Raw genomic sequence first — 17,377 nt, 5'->3', positions numbered from 1 at the left:
AAGATCCTCGATCCAATGCCGAAGAAGACCAGTGTGCTCATTATTCGTCCATTGTGCCAGATTACCAAAAGCGTTTAGAAGTGCGAGTACATGAATTGGAAAATGAATTGAGCAGCCTCCGTCGGCACTCACGTGAAGAATACGCAGATGAGGTTAGCTTTCCAACAATCCCGTATATCGAGCCGCCCAAGCCATCAGTCCCTTCCACAAACGGGGTGTCATTCGTTGGGACAACATCAAGCCCTTCCCGAAGAATGTAGCTGCGACCAAGATGTGGGAAGCCTGGACGCATTTCTATGAGGATTTTGAAATAGCGATTTCTCTGTGCAATGTCACAGATCTAAAGCACCGAGTAGACCTCCTCTTGCTGTCCATGGGCGACGAGCTCAAAAGCATTGTGCAAGCAGCTAGATTTCGACCAAGTGTTGGTGTTGACTACCTGTAATTCGTAAGTAACGTTGATAAATACCTCAAAGATATGACGGATCCCGCCGCAGAGCACGAAGACTTTTCAAAAATGTGCCAGGAAGAGGGTGAATCAGCAGTGAAGTTTCATGCTCGCCTTACGGAAAAGGTTCTCCTGTGCGGTTACAGTCCAGCGGATCAGGATTGATTCGTTCGAACCCAACTTTTGAGAGGCCTTCGTAACCAGGAGTTGAAAAAAGCAGCAAGAACATACGGCCATGATTCCAACACAATTGTACAGGCGGCTACGCGGGCTGAAGCATTCCAAGCGGAGATGACCTCCAAAGAGGAATTAAGTGCACTTGCAATAAGCAGCAGCAGGTTCAGAGGCTCGGAGATCCAGCATAAGCGTGAGCCAGGTGTTCAACAACCAGTCCGTCATCCAACGAAGCGATTCAATTCTGGCAGAACACATCCTTATCAGCAACGGCCAAGTGCCAGCCGTCGTTATAGATGTTCAAGATGCTTCAGACCATCACATGGAGGAAGAGAATGCCCAGCTATGAGGAAAAATTGTAATGCATGTGGTCAACGTGGCCATTTCGCAGCAGCTTGTCGTGCAGAATCAGTAAGCATGGTAAAGGATGGGAACGGAGCGATTCCTAAGGACGAAAATCATGGAGAACAGGTAAACAATTAAAATTTGCTATGAAAACAATAAAGATAAATTCACTCGAATATGTTCTTCAATTTCCTTTCTTTTGTAGCATATCAATGCTTTGTCCCTTCAGGATGTGCTTGTAGATTGTCGCATTGGTCAGTCCAGTCCTATTAAATTCCTAATCGATTCTGGTGCAGACGTAAACGTCATTGGTGGCGCAGATTGGGATAGGCTGGAAAAGCAGTTTGAGTCGGGGATGGCTTTCTTTACACATAATACAACTCCGCATAATACTTCTATTCGAGCATACGCTGCGAATAAGCCAATGCATGTAACATGTAGCTTCAGGGCTACAGTAGAGGTGATCGGGTTCGATAAACCAGTAGTTGCAGCTGAGTTTCTGGTCGTAGAGGAAGGAAGAAGGTCACTTTTGGGAAGAGCAACGGCTAGCGACATGTGTTTGCTGAAAGTAGGCGAAATGGTCAATGCTTGTGAAGAATCCTCAATATTTCCGAGAATGCCTGATGTGAAAATCAAATTTAGTGTTGATTGTTCCGTTCCACCGGTACGCAATGCGTACTACAACATTCCTGCTGCTTACCGAGAGGGAGCACGTCGGCGACTAGATCAGATGGAAGCAAGAGGTATAATCGAAAAAGTCACTACAGCGCCGCAGTGGATCAGCGGCATGTCGGCGGTACCGAAAGGTAAAGATGACTTCCGCTTGGTGGTAAACATGAGAGCACCTAACAAAGCCATCAAGCGGGAGTATTTTCGGTTACCACTTATCGACGAAATGAAGGTCAAGCTGAATGGTGCAAAGTTTTTCACAAAACTGGATCTTTCTGACGCGTTCTATCACCTCGAATTATGTGAAGAGTCGGAGACAGGAATGTATCGCTTTACACGCTTGATGTTCGGTGTCAACTGCGCGCCGGAAGTATTCCAGCGCGAAATGACACGTATTCTTAAAGACATAGAAAATAAAATCGTATATATTGATGATATCCTTCTCTTTGCTGAATCTATTGAAAAGCTTAGAGCAACGGTCGCTCAAGTGTTGCAAATTTTGAGGTCTAATAATCTTACCCTAAATAGTTCAAAATGTGAATACGATCGAACTAGAGTTAACTTTTTGGGGCACTAATTAAGTGAAAAAGGGTTTAACATCGAAGCATCAAAGATAAAGGACATACAGCGATTTCGGCATCCATCCACGTCATCTGAACTGAGAAGTTTCCTGGGACTTGCATCGTTTGTAAGCCCATATATCAACAAGTTCGCGGAAATATCTACTTCTTTGTGGGCTGTGGTATCATCACAGAAATGGAGCTGGGGTAATGAACAAAAAAGCGCCTTCGAGTTTTTGAAGCAAAAAATCATCGAGTCAACTGTATCGTTGGGATTCTTCTCGGAATCCGACAAAACTATCCTGTATACTGACGCGTCTCCTAATGCACTAGGTGCAGTGTTAGTTCAGGAAAACAAATTGGGCTCTTCACGAATCATAAGCTTTGCGTCGAAGTCACTAACGGCGACTGAGAAAAAGTACGCCCAAAACCAAAGAGAGGCATTAGGGGCAGTGTGGGCAGTGGAGCATTTCTCCTACTTTTTACTAGGCAGGCACTTCGTTTTACGGACGGATGCTCAAGGAATGACCTTCATTCTAAGTAGGTCGCGTGAGGATTCCAAAAGGGCATTAACAAGGGCAGATGGATGGGCCTTACGGCTAAGCCCGTATGATTATGATATCGAATACATAAAAGGACACGACAACATCGCTGATCCGTCATCGCGTTTATATTGTGGACAGGATGAAGCATTCAACGAGGAAATCAGCCCATGGGAAGTTTGTAACTTGGAAACTCGAAGTGATGAGTTCCTGACTGAAGAAGAAATTCGTGAATACACAGAGCGTGACGCAACTCTGCTACAGGTAATCATATTTATTTTATCGAATCTAATTTTTTTTTAAATAATTAATTTTGATCATATAGGTGATCCACGCCTTGGAAACGAAGGATTGGCCTAAAGCATTAATGAAGTTTAAATCAATCGAGAATGATCTTATCTTCACTAAAGGGATTTTAGTGAAAAGTGGCTGCCCGGTTATTCCTCAAGAACTTCGGGATAAGACCTTGGAGATCGCTCACATGGGCCATCCTCTCGAAGCTAAATTGAAGAGCATCTTGCGTAGACGCGTATGGTGGCCAGGAATGTCTTCTGACGCGGAAAAATATGTGAAATCTTGTTCCACTTGTGCCATAAATGGACGACCAGAGCGACCGCCACCAATGCAAAGGGCATTTGCTCCAAAAGGTGTGTGGAAACAATCGCCCTGGATTTTAATGGACCGTATCTTAAGCTAGGAGGAATATCCATTCTAGTCATAATCGACCTACGTTCTAGGTATGCAATTGCGCGACCTGTGAAAACAACTAAATTTGAGCACACTAAAGCTGTTTTGGATGCCGTTTTCGAACGTGAAGGATATCCCAAAGCTATGAAATCCGATAACGGACCACCTTTCAACGGCGAAGAGTATTCTAAATACTGCTCCGAACGCGGAATCCAAACGATATTTTCTACTCCATTCTACCCTCAGCAGAACGGCCTGGTAGAAGGCTTTATGAAGGTCGTAAATAAAGCCATGTCTACCGCGTTAGCCAAGGGAGGAAATCATCAGAAAAAATTGCAAGCAATAGTTCATTCTTATAATGCCGCGAATCACAGCATAACTAAGCTACCACCAGAAGACGTGCTAAACCTAACCTAACATGTAAGATCAAACGCGGATTGCCACTTTTGAACTATGGGAAAATCAATCATAATGATCTGTTACTAGATATAAGAAACCGTGAAGCTAAATTACAATCGAAAGAACGAGAGGACGCGAGACGTGGAGCGAAGGTGAGTAAGGTTAAGCCAGGCGATACTGTTGTTATCGAGCGTCCATCGCGAGGTAAAGGTGACAGCAGATTCGGCTTGAAGCGGTTCACAGTAGTGCATGAGAATAACGGCAGTTTGACGCTTTGTGATACGGAGGGTCATCAACTGAAGAGGCACGTGACACAGGCCAAGAAGGTCCAACAGTGGCGGGACCCTGCGCCTAAGGAAACTTGTGGTGAGACTAGCAATCCTGTATTTTCTTCCATCGACGAGTCCCGCGAACGTCCCAGGAGAGAGCGACGGCTTCCTGTCTACCTGTCCGAATACGTGCGGGCAACTGAGAAAAATTTGGATATGCTATAGATAAGACTATTTTTTTAAATAATTTTTGTTGTATAAAGATATATAGATACATACCATAAATCTGCTTTTATAAACTATCGGAGTAATTTTATTCTTCGCCATGTCGAAAACTTCCTTGATTCATGAGTTGGAGTCTTGAGCTCTTCAGTTCTTGAAAATAGATCTTCACGCTTCTGAATCTTGATAAGAACTGTGACGCTCTAATTGACATTTTTCTCAAGGCCATCTAAGTTTTTTCTTTGATGCATATCCACAAAGATCTATGTCAGTTTTTAAAAAAAACCGTGATTGCTTAGTTTTCATTCAATTTTTTTTTGTCCTGTATTTTGACCCGGCTTGTCTTTAAATCCAAACTCATTTTATTTAAAATTTGATTTTTCTCAATTTCCCGGAGAGCAAGGGGGATGTGTGGGCCGTGACGGCATGACTATATACCATTATATACTAGCCAGTTGTCTCCTCCACGCTACCCCAGCGATCCAGTCAGTACAGGTCGGAGCGGCTATCAGGTAAGATGCATATCCGTGACGGTGGTGGCGTTTATGGCAATGGGTGACTTCCAGGTACAGTTCGGAGTTGCACATATACATAAAAATGAATTTCTGTCTGTCTGAACCTTATAGACTCCGAAACTACTGAACCGATCGACGTGAAAATTTGTATGCAAATGTTTTTGGAGCCGGGAAAGGTTCTTAAGATGCTTCGCGACCCCTCCCTGCTTTGGAAAGGGGGGCTCCCATACAAATGAAATAGAAATGTCTGCATAACTCGAGAACTAAGCGGATAATAAATTAATTTTAGGCGAAACGAAGTTCGTCGGGTCTGCTAGTATGCAATAAGATCGCTTGCACTTGCCGCTTGCCAGAAAACTAGTGGGCAGCATTCTGTTCAAATCCAAAACTTCATTGTAACTACACAGACGCATTTCGACTATAAAGTTACAACACAATAATAGTAGGTACAATAAGTAAGGCAGTCTTTAGTGTCTCGCTCAAGTCTCTAGACAAATCTACGGTTGGTGGCGAAATATATACCGGTAAAGATACAATTTAGTGGTGGTGTTAAATACAGATACAATTAAATAAAAACATTCTTTTTGATGTTCAAAAACATTTTTTTTTCATTTTGTTTCCCACAGCTCATATTCAGATAGTTATCTTGAATTTCGTGCTCAAATTCAATGAAGTCAACCGAACATAAGCAGTTTAAAGATTAATTATGGAAATTATAAATAAATAAATGTGCATTAAGGTGCCGGCAAAATGGTTATCCACACACAAGTAATATTTTAAAATGTTTATTCAACTAAACCCGCATATTCATTGATCACGTGTGCGCAAGCCACTGTTCTTTGCTTTACGCACTCTGAAAATCCATTTTAGGAAAATTAAGTATCATTTCAATAGTTGCACTTACTAAATTAACATGAACTTTAAATGGTGCAGGCTTTGAGTGCAAGGCTAACTGGCTCACACACTTGAAGCGATCGGTATTGAATTGTTGAACGAACTTTATGGATTATATTAATTCATTTCTGTGATCAAGTCCAATTTTTTAGTGAGAAAATAACTTTTCCGCGATAGAAGAAAGAAAAGAAATACAGGCGAGTTTTATATCACGATAAGGCACAGACACGAAACCAGGAGGAAGAAATTTTCCATTATATGATTTTTTCGTTATTATGATGATTATTACTACATCATGTGAAGAAGTATGCTTGAATTCCCTTCAGTTCGTCTATTCAAATCACGCCAACCGAAAGCGACGGCGACGACGACGACGCCGACGGCAAAGGGCGATGACGATGATAATGCATAAGTGCGATGATGATGAGGCGACAGCCAACGCGCGGATCCTGGCCAGTTGAAGTAGCGAGATGTCCTCATCCCACCACTGACTGGCCTTGTAGGTACTACGGTTCCAGGAAGGTAGTGTTTCAAAGTGGGATCGCGCTCGGTGCGAAGGAGGAAGCTGCCGAGACGGAAAACGGCGCGCACTTACGAGAGGCCGCAAAAGTGTGATATCCATTGTTTTCATTGAAATGAAGGTGTGAAAAAATTTGCCTCACAAAAACACTTCAACGACAGGAGTGCACGTCTGTTGGATTTGCCGCGTTGAAGATGTTCTGAGCAACGCTGATTATTCGTCACGAAAACGTGTGAAATAGACTCATTAGAAAAATAAATTATTTTTGAGCTTGTTTAGTGGAATGTCTTTAACTGTCATAAGGAACTGTACACATTACATAAGTATTTTTTCTGGATTTTTCAAAACCCCCCTGTAAGACTTTTGTCGTAGGACTTACGTCTTTCTTTACTATACTGGGTGTCATTTAGATTTTTAAAAATCTGGAGCGTTACGCTGAAAGGGAAGATTTCGAACGTTACTAGCGCCACCTAGTTACACACAGGATTCTGTTTTCAAACGATTTTTTTTCGCTCGTAATTTTGATCGTGTGACTTCAATTTGCCACCAAAGTCTTTGAAAAATGTTTTAAAAAAATCCCTAATAATTCGAAGAAAAATCACATGGTAATAATATTCGATAAACACTTAGGATGAGTGCAAAATTGAGAAAATTTAAGCCGTGTAATAACTGAATCCAGTGTATATCAATCGACTCGGACACTCTCCAGCAATTTGTCAATTTCATTGAAACTTAATATTATTAACGATAATGGTAAATCCGGGTGAGATGCCGCATCGGTATAGATGCCGCACTTCAGAGATCTTGTAGAACAGGCTTGATTCATCGGGCACAAACGTATGTGACAGGGTGTTTTTTGTAGCGAAAACAAGAACGTAAGTAGTAACTGCTCATTCTTATCACCCAAATAATTAATATGACGGCTGAACACTTTTATTTTTGGGAAAATTCTTCCGAATCCATATGTTTTCATTATTTGAATCCTCTAAAAACCTTATAGGTTCTGTTTGGAAGCAATTTTGTGGAAGAAGAACAACAAAGTGAAAACTTATTAATGACTAATATCCTCGATAATGTATTGTATTTCAGTAGACTGCGTTTGCTCTTAGCAAGTTGTGACTACGACGTGTTAGTTTTTACAGAAACTTGGCTACATGTTGACATTGATAGTAGTGAAATATCAACTGATTACACATTTTATCGTTCTGATCGCAATGCATCGACCAGTAATCATATGCGAGGTGGAGGAGGTGGTCAAAACTGCCCTTGAAAGCGATTCCATTTATTTGGTTAATTGTGTTCAGTTGGTACAAATCACAGTTTGTGTATAATTGAAACTCCGTTCACTGTTCATAGTAGCTACCTAAACTTTCCACGCAAATGCGATGCAACTTGTTGCGGATCGCTTATCGGAATTTGACATAGTCCTATAAATTGGTGACTTCAATCTCCCTAATTTTAAAGACAGAATCACCGTCTTCGACCAGAGGTCGCACAGACTGAACACTTAACATCTAGCATTAGACAACGGACAAGGACATTTACACAACACCCAGTGGACCAGTGGAGAACTTTTCGCTTTACGAAAAGTTTTCTCCTTACCGGGGTGGGAATCGAACCCACACTCCACAGCACATGCGTTTATACGATTGACGTCGCTAACCGCACGGCCACGGAGCCCACAACTGGGAATTGGACGAGAATATTAACGCATACTAGAGTTTCCATCCCGGGACAAAAAATCCCGGGATTTAGGAAAATTCTGGATTTCCCGATTCCCGGGATATTATTTTTGAAATCCCGAAAATATCCCGAGACAAAAAATATTGTTTCAATTCTGGTTCGCAAACAGTGTTATTAATTTTCTTCTTACAAAAGTTATTTGTTTTGAACGCGGAACCCAACTTGGGTGATAAACTCATATCATATGATTATACCTCCCATCAGTCATGATTTTTTATCCAAGTTCGTTTATTTGGTAGACTCAGGCATGTATACGGAGCCAAGGTTCTTTGTGATGCATGATCAATATCATCTTATTAATAAATTAGTAAGAGTGTAACAGACATGAAAATATCGGAGATAGTTAATAGAACACCTTCACAAAAAAAATATTAGATTCCCCTATACCACTCAATGGAGGGCTACTGACTGATTCTTTTTCCAGCAGCTACTACACTGCCGTCATACGCATATTTGTCCCATGTTTGCTGGGATTTCCTATGTACATGGGACAGTTATGCGTATAACGGCAGTACAGCTCTATATTAATTAAACGACAAGTATCTACAGTACAAGATCAGCTACATCTATTCGGCGCCTGCTTCCTACACATCTCCAGTCTACAGTGAGGTTGTATACACTAGCTGATATTCGCCATGCTAATCTCCTTGCGCCGCCCAGCATTGAGTCAGTATTCCTGAGCCTCCAAAACAATTCTTGATCCAATTCATGTCCTTCCAATCAACGTTCGTACAACAAACTTTCCAGTACATGCGCAAGTACAAGTGGTCCGACTCCGATGTTCTGCCTATTTTTTTTTGTGTATCGCTTCGATCAAAATCAACTCTGGTCAACAGGCTGCAATCAATTCGTCCAGTTCTCAGCTTCTGTCAAAATTGACAGAAGCTGAACTTTAATCAAAACCAACTTTAATCGCGTAATCTATTAACCCCATTATTGTTAAATCATCGAGTTAACTTACGTTAAATTATCGAACTCCGGTAATGATTGAGTTGATTCATCTTTATCACGGCAAGCGATTACGTTGAGCACAATTAACTTTATCGGCGATAACGATAAATTAACGATAAACATCAAGATTATGAAGCGATCTGTTCAAGATTAGGAAGAGCTGCAGCTCTTGGCAAAAGTATCATTTAGTAGCCTGCTATGGGTTGGAGGATACTCTAGTATTGAGTTTTCTCTGTGAGGGGGTTCTCATATCTCCAATAGGTTATCGTCCCAGTACGATTCTACTGCGCATCTTTCATCTTTCGTCACTAGGGTATTGAATGCAATCCCAGCAACTGTCTAAACCCAATGCACATTCAAAACAATGCAAACAGACAAGCCGACTTCAACCGCCAGCGAACACTTCTTCTCGGACTCGGCGATCATATATTCCAAAAGGGTACGCTGAAGTCGTTTTTTTTTCGAAAGGATCGATTCAAATTAGAATTGAATTGAGTTCCAATTTGAAATCTGTATTATCTAGCCTTTCTAAAATATAAACTTTACCCCTAACATTCAATAGAATCGTTTTTTAAGGTCACTCCTGACGGAATCCAAGTTTAAAAGTGCTTGCGTTTCCGGGGGCACACCACTCGATACGGAAGCAACGCACAACTGTCATTTTTATTATTTCACGCATGCTGCGATGCAGCAAATCTAAATCAACAAAAATGACAGTTGTGCGCCCCCTCTGAATCGAGTGGTGTGCCCCCGAAAACGCGAGCACTTTTAAACTTGGATTCCGTCAGGAGTGACCTTAAATCAAAAAATAAGTTTTCTAAATTAGAGGTGAGCCAGCCTTAGGCTGCAAGCCTCTTTAATAAAGAAATTTAAAAAAAGTTTTCTTAGGAAACATCGAAAAATCCTGGGATCCCGGGATTTCCCGGGATATACGAACAAGTTCATCTCGAATCCCGGGAAATGGAAACTCTAACGCATACATTCCATCAAATGTTTCTTCCGATACTGAACAATGTTTCACTGAAGCAATGTTTGCGAATGGCCTGAGACAAATTGATAGTTTTACAAATGCAAATGGCAGACTATTGGACCTTGTATTCACCAATTTCCCGGAGTATATCGATGTTGTCGCACCATCCTCTCCGCTTCTACCAATTGACAATCATCACATCCCAATAATATTACTGCTTGACGAATGTTCCACGCCACTAATGCCTGACGATTGTAAAGATTGCATTAAATATGACTACTTAGTCTGTGACTTTAACTTGTTGGATTCTATTCTTGCAAGCATCGATTGGAATCAATTATCGGATAGCGGAGCAGTGGACCTGATGTTATCATCATTCTTCGAATCACTCTTCGGAATTATCAAACAGCATGTTGCTCAGAAAAAGCAACGATCTTCGTCTGTGTTCAACATGCTGGACTCCTGAGCTACGTAATCTTCGTAATAATCTTCGTAAGCTGCGCAATCGTTATTTCTCTATGAAAAGCGTTTACGATAGGACTAGGCTCCGCGATCTCGACACTGAATACAAAGCAATTTTCTTCGCTACTCACGACAACTATATTCTCGAAATCCAAACTTCCGTAAAGCAAAAGCAGGCGATGTTCAGAAAACACTAAAGCATCTAGATGCAACGAAAGGACGTGGAACTGATAACTTTCCTCCTGTACTTCTGAAAAACTGTGCAGCTTCGATTGCTGTTCCCATCGTTGCTATCTTCAATCGCTCGCTGCAAGAAAGGACTTTTCCTACCGCATGGAAATTGGCATCACTGACACCAGTCTATAAATCCGGAAGTCGTCGCATTGTTGCTCACTATCGGCGTATATCCATTCTCTGTGCCCTCAGCAAGGTATTCGAGAAGATGATCCATACTGGGCTGTATAGAGCTGCCGTACCGATTATTGCTGACTCTCAACATGGATTTATGAAGAATCGCTCTACGACATCCAACCTCATGTGTTATGTGGCAACAATTTCAAGCTAATCGGAGTTAAGGCAACAAATTGATTCGGTTTACGTGGACTTTACTAAAGCGTTTGATATGGTACCAGACAAATTAAACATTACAAAAATGAATCAATTGGGATTGAAAGAAATTAGTATCTTAGAATATGCTTCCCCGGTATGGTCCTTTTTTATGTCACGCACTCCTTAAGAATTGAACGCAATCAAAAACATTTCATTAGATTTGCCTTGCGACAACTACCATGGAACGGCCCAGTAAACCTCTCAGGGTATCCTGACCGATGCAAATTGATCGATCTCGAAACCCTTTCTGCCAGGCGTACTAAACTACAAAGGCTTTTCATTCATTCATTTATTTAGTCTACATCTAAATATATAACACTGAATCAACAATTTGACTCCACAATACACGGTTCGAGGCCGCATCTCTCCATCCTCGAATACACCCCACGCTCGCCAAGTCGTTTTGCACCTGGTTTGCCAATTTCGCTCGCTGCGCTCCACGTCGTCTCGTACCTGCCGGATCGGAAGCGAACACCATCTTTGCAGGGTTGCTTTTCTGCTTTTCATATTTGTATTTATTATTCTTTTTCATCTGACTTTTATAGTCTTAATGAAGTAATATATGATAAATGGTGGGGAAAAGCCTACTTGAATCAGCCACGTTTTGCCGAGTTCGAGAAGGCGCAAAAACCCCACATCTCGGATACTTATTCAAAACGACGTATGTGATTATGTAAACAAAGATTCAAACGTCGATTTGTCCAACCTGATGGCACTCCCACGCAAACCATCACCACAGCCGGGTAGGGGAATCCTTCGGCTACCTGTTGGTGGTGTTGGTTTGCGTGGGAGTGCCATCAGATTGGACAAATCGACGTTTGAATCTTTGTTTACAAAATCACATACGTCCTTTTGAATAAGTACCCGAGACATCTTTTTTAAAAAAAGCATAATAGTACATATAAAGTTTACAAATTGACTCATAGAATAAGGTAAAATCTAGAACTGGATACAAAACTACACATAATACAGCATCAATGGCCTCCTCCAGTGAGATTCAAGGTCGTTGATCTCGATCCAGTAATTCATGTTGAATTCGATTCCTGCATGTAGTGATGAACTTTGTACTATCTTAAAAATCACTTTAATAAAGAAAAAAAAATTCCTGCATGTAGATGATGTGATGCCGTTGAAGTCGTAGAGTGAGTAAAATTCGTTGAAACGCGCGGACATAGATCGGATCGGATCATGTATCCCATAGTTGACGGAACGAAAGTCTAGGTGAAGGAAGTTTCTAGAGTGCAGAGTCCTGTGCTGGAGCGTATATTCCCAGTTGACCCAGTATTGCAGGACTATCGCTATCTCCAATCAAAACTTTAGCGGGGAAAGTCGCCTGTGCCATAACGCGCCTGTTTTCGAGGGTATCGAGGCCTAGCAGTCGACACCGGTCGGCATATGGAGGAAGAGTTTCCGGGTTAATCCATGGGAGAAACCGTAGGGCGTAGCGTACGAATTTTCGTTGGACGGATTCCAGTCTTGTGATGCGAACAGAATGAAATGGGCACCACAAAATCATGCCAAATTATGGATCGAACGAGCGCGCAATATAATGCTTTCAGACACAATGGATCACGGAATTCTTCCGCAAATTTTAAACATAAATCCCAACTGTCTATTTGCTCTAGTGATGATGTCCGAATAGTGCTGCTTGAGGTAATCCCCAGATCCTGGGCACTGTGCGCACGAAGGAGAAGTTTGATTGTTCATAGTATAACCAAATAAAATTGGATTCTTGTTGCGATGGTATGTGATGAAGCTACATTTATGTACACTTATCGTAATGGAATTAGTGGAGCACCAGTTCTCAAAGGTACTAACTAGATTCTGGAGATGCATACAGTCAGTAACAAAGCGTACTTGATTGATTGGACCTGATTGTCAGAGACAGATGCTTCCGAGAAAACGCTCCCGAATCTTTTAGCTAAGAGATTGCATTTGTCCAAACACGTGCTAGCTTGACAATCTCCTAGAAAAATTTCAACCGGTAGCCCTTTCTCGTGTCTCTTGGTGTTCACAAACGACCAAAATTGCTTTAGATTTGAGCGAAGGTTTTGCTGAGTTCGACGTACATGGCGGCGATAAAGTAGGCGATTGTATAGGGTAACCGTACCCTTAGTGGAGGTAGTGGGGTTTTAATGAGATTTATCATATTTACGATTTGTTAAGAAAATTATTTTGAGCTTTTTAGTGGAATGTCTTCACTTGTCATAAGACGAGTTTTTACAATCCCATTGAATTCCACCACTTAATTGTATCTTGACAGATACGTATTTCGACCTCAACAGTAAGGCCGTCTTCAGTGTCTCGTACTTGACTCGACTTTACGACTTTACGATTGTTTCAGTTGATGCGTCGTGCTTTAAATATCCTTTTTAATGCAACTTTTCTTAAGATTTCGCTTGAAAAACTATTGAAAACAATGATTTTCCTTAACAAAATTGACTCCCCTGCACCTATAGTGGTGCAACCCCAGCCAACAATTCTGGTCATATAACCCAAAAAAAAGGTCATATAAGATGCATAGATTCCACCTATACGTACTAGAGCTTCCAATTTTCCCGGGAGTCAACTTCCCGGGAAACGGGAAATAAAACAGCAATTTCCCGGAATATCCCGGGATCGCGGGAAATAAAAAATGTACGAAACTAATTCAAAATCGGTTTTTTATAAAGAAAATTTTTTAGCTCATTTTGAGAGGAATGTTTCCACTGTCATAAGACGAGTTTAGTAAGGTTCCATTTAATTCCTCCACCTATTACTTTTACATATACGTGTTTCGACTTCAACTGTAAGGTCGTCTTCAGTGTCCCGTACTTCACTCGACGACAATAAAGATGAGGTCGAAATACGTATATGTAAAAGTAATAAAAGGAATGGATTTTAATGGAATTGTACTAAACTCGGCTTATGACAGCGGTATTTTATATGCAAACATTGTTGTTCTGATGAGTACTTCTATGCGCTATGTTTTCATAATGGTAGTATTTTGCCTTGATGTGGGGAAAAAGAAGGCTTTGGGAGATTTCGTTATATTGTTGTCAGAAGAAATCTAACATTAACCATTCTGAATCTCAATTTTTATTTTTTCAATACAAACAATCTTCTGCTCAAGTTTAAGAGGATTTCTGTTTGATTTATATTACAAGCACGCATGCACATTGTCGGTTTTGAAGGTTCAAACAGATAAATAATTTTCAATAAATAAATTGTTTCATTTGAAGGCATAAAACAAGATTTTTCAGACAAGTGCTTGATGGTTGTACTGATCTTGACTGTAAATTTAATGATTCTTTCTGCCAATCATGTCTCGAATTATGAATAGCACAAAAACCGCATCAAATGCATAGGTGCATCTAGTTTTCGTTGTTGCACAATTGTAATGACCCTAAAGACCTAAACATCTATTAACTTTTACACTCTAATTTACCCGTAGAATTTGTAGCTCTGTATAAATAAATAACAGTGTCAACAAGAAGTTCCGTCACATACACTTATATGTCAATTCGATTTTGAATCTGCTTAATGAACAAACGATAAAAAAATATTCGTCTCATCTGTCTTAAATAGATTAAAAAATGACAAAATAATTTAGTTTATCATTTTCCCGGGAAATTCGGGAAACTATTGTATATTTCCCGGGAATCGGGATTCCCGGGAATTTTCATTTCCCGGGAAATCGTTTCCGGGAATGGAAGCCCTAATACGTACAAATTTGGAGGCCATATACGTACATGCGGAATTATTTTTCTTGTTTATATGATTTCATATTAAGTAGAAAGATCCTGTATACAACTTCATTTATAACTATATTTATCGTTTTTTATGACTTCGTATCTATCAATTTATAACTCAACATTGTAACATTAACAACTTATAAGTACTCATACCTAAAAAATCTGTTTGGCAGTACGCAATATAAGGTAATTTGAACGACTGTGGCAAAAAAATCCATAGATCCATGATGAATTCTTGTAATGTTTTCTAAAGTTCTCTTCTAATTATTCTGCATTTACAAATTTCGAAATAACGGACATGCCCAGATTCAAAGATCTTCGAGATGCCAGTCCTCCAACAATCCTCAAAGCCACATACATTGCGAACAAAAAATTGCACATCACATTATAAATTGTGGATTAGTTACTCAATCTGATTCCATATGACTTTATTTAAAATGTTTTTCCTGCTTTCTATATAATTCATAATAACTTTTATGTAATTTGATTCGGATATTTATTTAATTCTTTATGACTTTTTTTTCTAATTGGTTCCCAAACTTGCGAGGACTATTGGTTTTTAGCGTATAACAACTCCGCGCACATTATTGTGCTTTGAATAAGTTTTTCATATATGTATCTACATGACAATTTCATTTCAACGAAAAACACATTAATCGTAGAATACACCATTCTACTTGACATGCTTGAAGTTGATGATAAAATTTAAAATGATTCGAAATTACCTCATTTGAACCGGTACCAGCGAAAGTGGTACATGTTACATTGAGTAAATTTTTCAGGAGACGCATTTTCCCATAAACATCGAATAATAAATTCATATTTGCAATTTTTTGCAACTAAACTGCACCAACATGTTATGACTGATGTGCCTAAAGATAATAGTGAAAAATAAGCAAATTTTATTTCAAATTTCAAGATTATTAGAACAAATTGCACATGTACCACTATTAATGGGAGCAAAAGGAAACAGAAACCGAAAATCGTTGACAGTAAAAGTGGTACGGTACATGTACATTTTTAAAATCATTCTAAACGGCAGTAAACTATCTTGAAATTCAAAATAGGATTAAAATCTGTTGTGAAAACAGTCGTGTCGCTGAATTTTCTTTTAAATAAGCTGATTTTAGTGGGTTGAACTGTACATGTACCACTTTTACTGGCAACGAAATGGCCATTGTGATATATACCAGAAAATAAAATGTGCATATCTCCAGATTTAGTTGTCAAAAATCACTTTTTCGTTATTCCCTTGCTAGGTATTTGCAAATAGAAGCCGTTGGTGTAAAAAAATCAAAATTGACAAAAATGGTTTATGTACCACTTTCGCTGGCACCGGTTCATTTATAACTCTATTTATGTAAGAAGTTAAATAACTTCATCTTGACATCCAATAAACTTATAATTGATTTCGTCATGAAGATCATAATAAAATCACAAATTCGTATCATATACAATTTAAATTAACTTTATATTGCATTCTATATAATTGTAACTCTATCTGGATAATTATATAATTTAAATCTAACATCCTTATACGACTGCTGGTTTGCTGGGACTGTACCAATAGTGGCGAGTCTCATTAGAAACCAATGAATAGCACCACTATGGGAACCAAAATTAATTTTTACCGCCACTAGACGAACAGTGTACCCATAGTGGTGCAAGCAATTTTTGGTACTTGTTGATGTTATATGACATCTATCTCATTTTTGTTAGCAAATTTATTAGTTTATCTATTGACTAATACTGTAAATTTCTCATAATTATCAATTTAAGAAAAATATTTTGTTTTGTGGATCTACTAATACCTCCAATATTGGTACCGTTACCCTAAGCGATAATCATTGCTGGCATGTGAAAACAGTCGTTTGGTAGATGGGTTCCGATTTTGAGAATATTTCTTCAACGCCGCTGATCTCCATCGTTTTAAACGACGAAGTTGAGCATTTCCCCATGCTGGTTTAGGCGGTGGCTGTTTTACAGGAACATTTTCAGCTATTGCGCTATTGATGACAAGTGTAAAGTACTTCACAGCTTCTTCTACATTCAGTAAGCGTTTGTCTCAGTCCACTTATATTGGCTTTGCGAAAGTCAAGACAGTCCATATCATCATCACTCTCGAAGCAGATCGGTGTTGGCAAATTAACGTAGGTTTCCAATGCCGGATGGTCGGCATCGAGACTTATTAGTGGCTCGACGGCTTCATTTATCAAACATTCCGAAACGGCTGGTTCGTTCACCAAAAGAAAATCGAGTTGTCGAGAATTTCTATTAAACACATGATTTAATTGTGTTAGACCATGCAGATTGAACACATCAAGAAGAACAGCACAGGTTGGAGATATGCTTGAATGCAGAATGTCCAGAGATGGCTTCTTGTTTGATAGTATTTGCCAAGCCAGGTGGGGTTGGTTGTAATCTCCGAAGATCAAAGCGAGATCATTTGGTTCAAGTCGCGACATCACACTTCCAATCGACTCAATGTGGTTCTCGATGAAATGTAAATCACTCTTTCTATCAGGTGGAAGATATAGAACTCCTAGGCTCAATGTTCGATGCTTCGTTTTTATCTTCACCCAGAGCTGCTCAAGCGATGTACTGATTGGAGCAGAACCAATACAGGAATTTAGACGTTTATTAACCGCAATCAAAACACCACCC

The 17,377-nt window shown here is 39.8% G+C and overlaps 2 protein-coding genes across 2 annotated transcripts; both read left to right on the top strand.

Annotated features, from left to right (window-relative positions):
* The first annotated feature begins 739 nt into the window (after positions 1-739).
* LOC134215167 (uncharacterized protein K02A2.6-like) lies at positions 740-2,213 on the top strand. Its single transcript, XM_062694409.1, has 2 exons — positions 740-1,093; positions 1,173-2,213. Exons 1-2 carry the CDS (start codon positions 740-742, stop codon positions 2,211-2,213), a joined length of 1,395 nt encoding a protein of 464 aa, XP_062550393.1.
* Positions 2,214-2,720: 507 nt separating this feature from the next.
* Positions 2,721-3,842, top strand: LOC134209259 (uncharacterized protein K02A2.6-like). The gene is made up of 3 exons (XM_062685240.1): positions 2,721-3,002; positions 3,064-3,385; positions 3,454-3,842. Exons 1-3 carry the CDS (start codon positions 2,721-2,723, stop codon positions 3,840-3,842), a joined length of 993 nt encoding a protein of 330 aa, XP_062541224.1.
* The last annotated feature ends 13,535 nt before the right edge of the window (positions 3,843-17,377 follow it).

This window comes from Armigeres subalbatus, chromosome 2 (assembly GCF_024139115.2).
Source record: "Armigeres subalbatus isolate Guangzhou_Male chromosome 2, GZ_Asu_2, whole genome shotgun sequence".
NCBI classification, from domain to species: Eukaryota; Metazoa; Arthropoda; class Insecta; order Diptera; family Culicidae; genus Armigeres; species Armigeres subalbatus.
The sequence above is the reverse complement of the archived record's forward strand: the minus strand, read 5'-3'. Positions and strand labels throughout refer to the sequence as shown.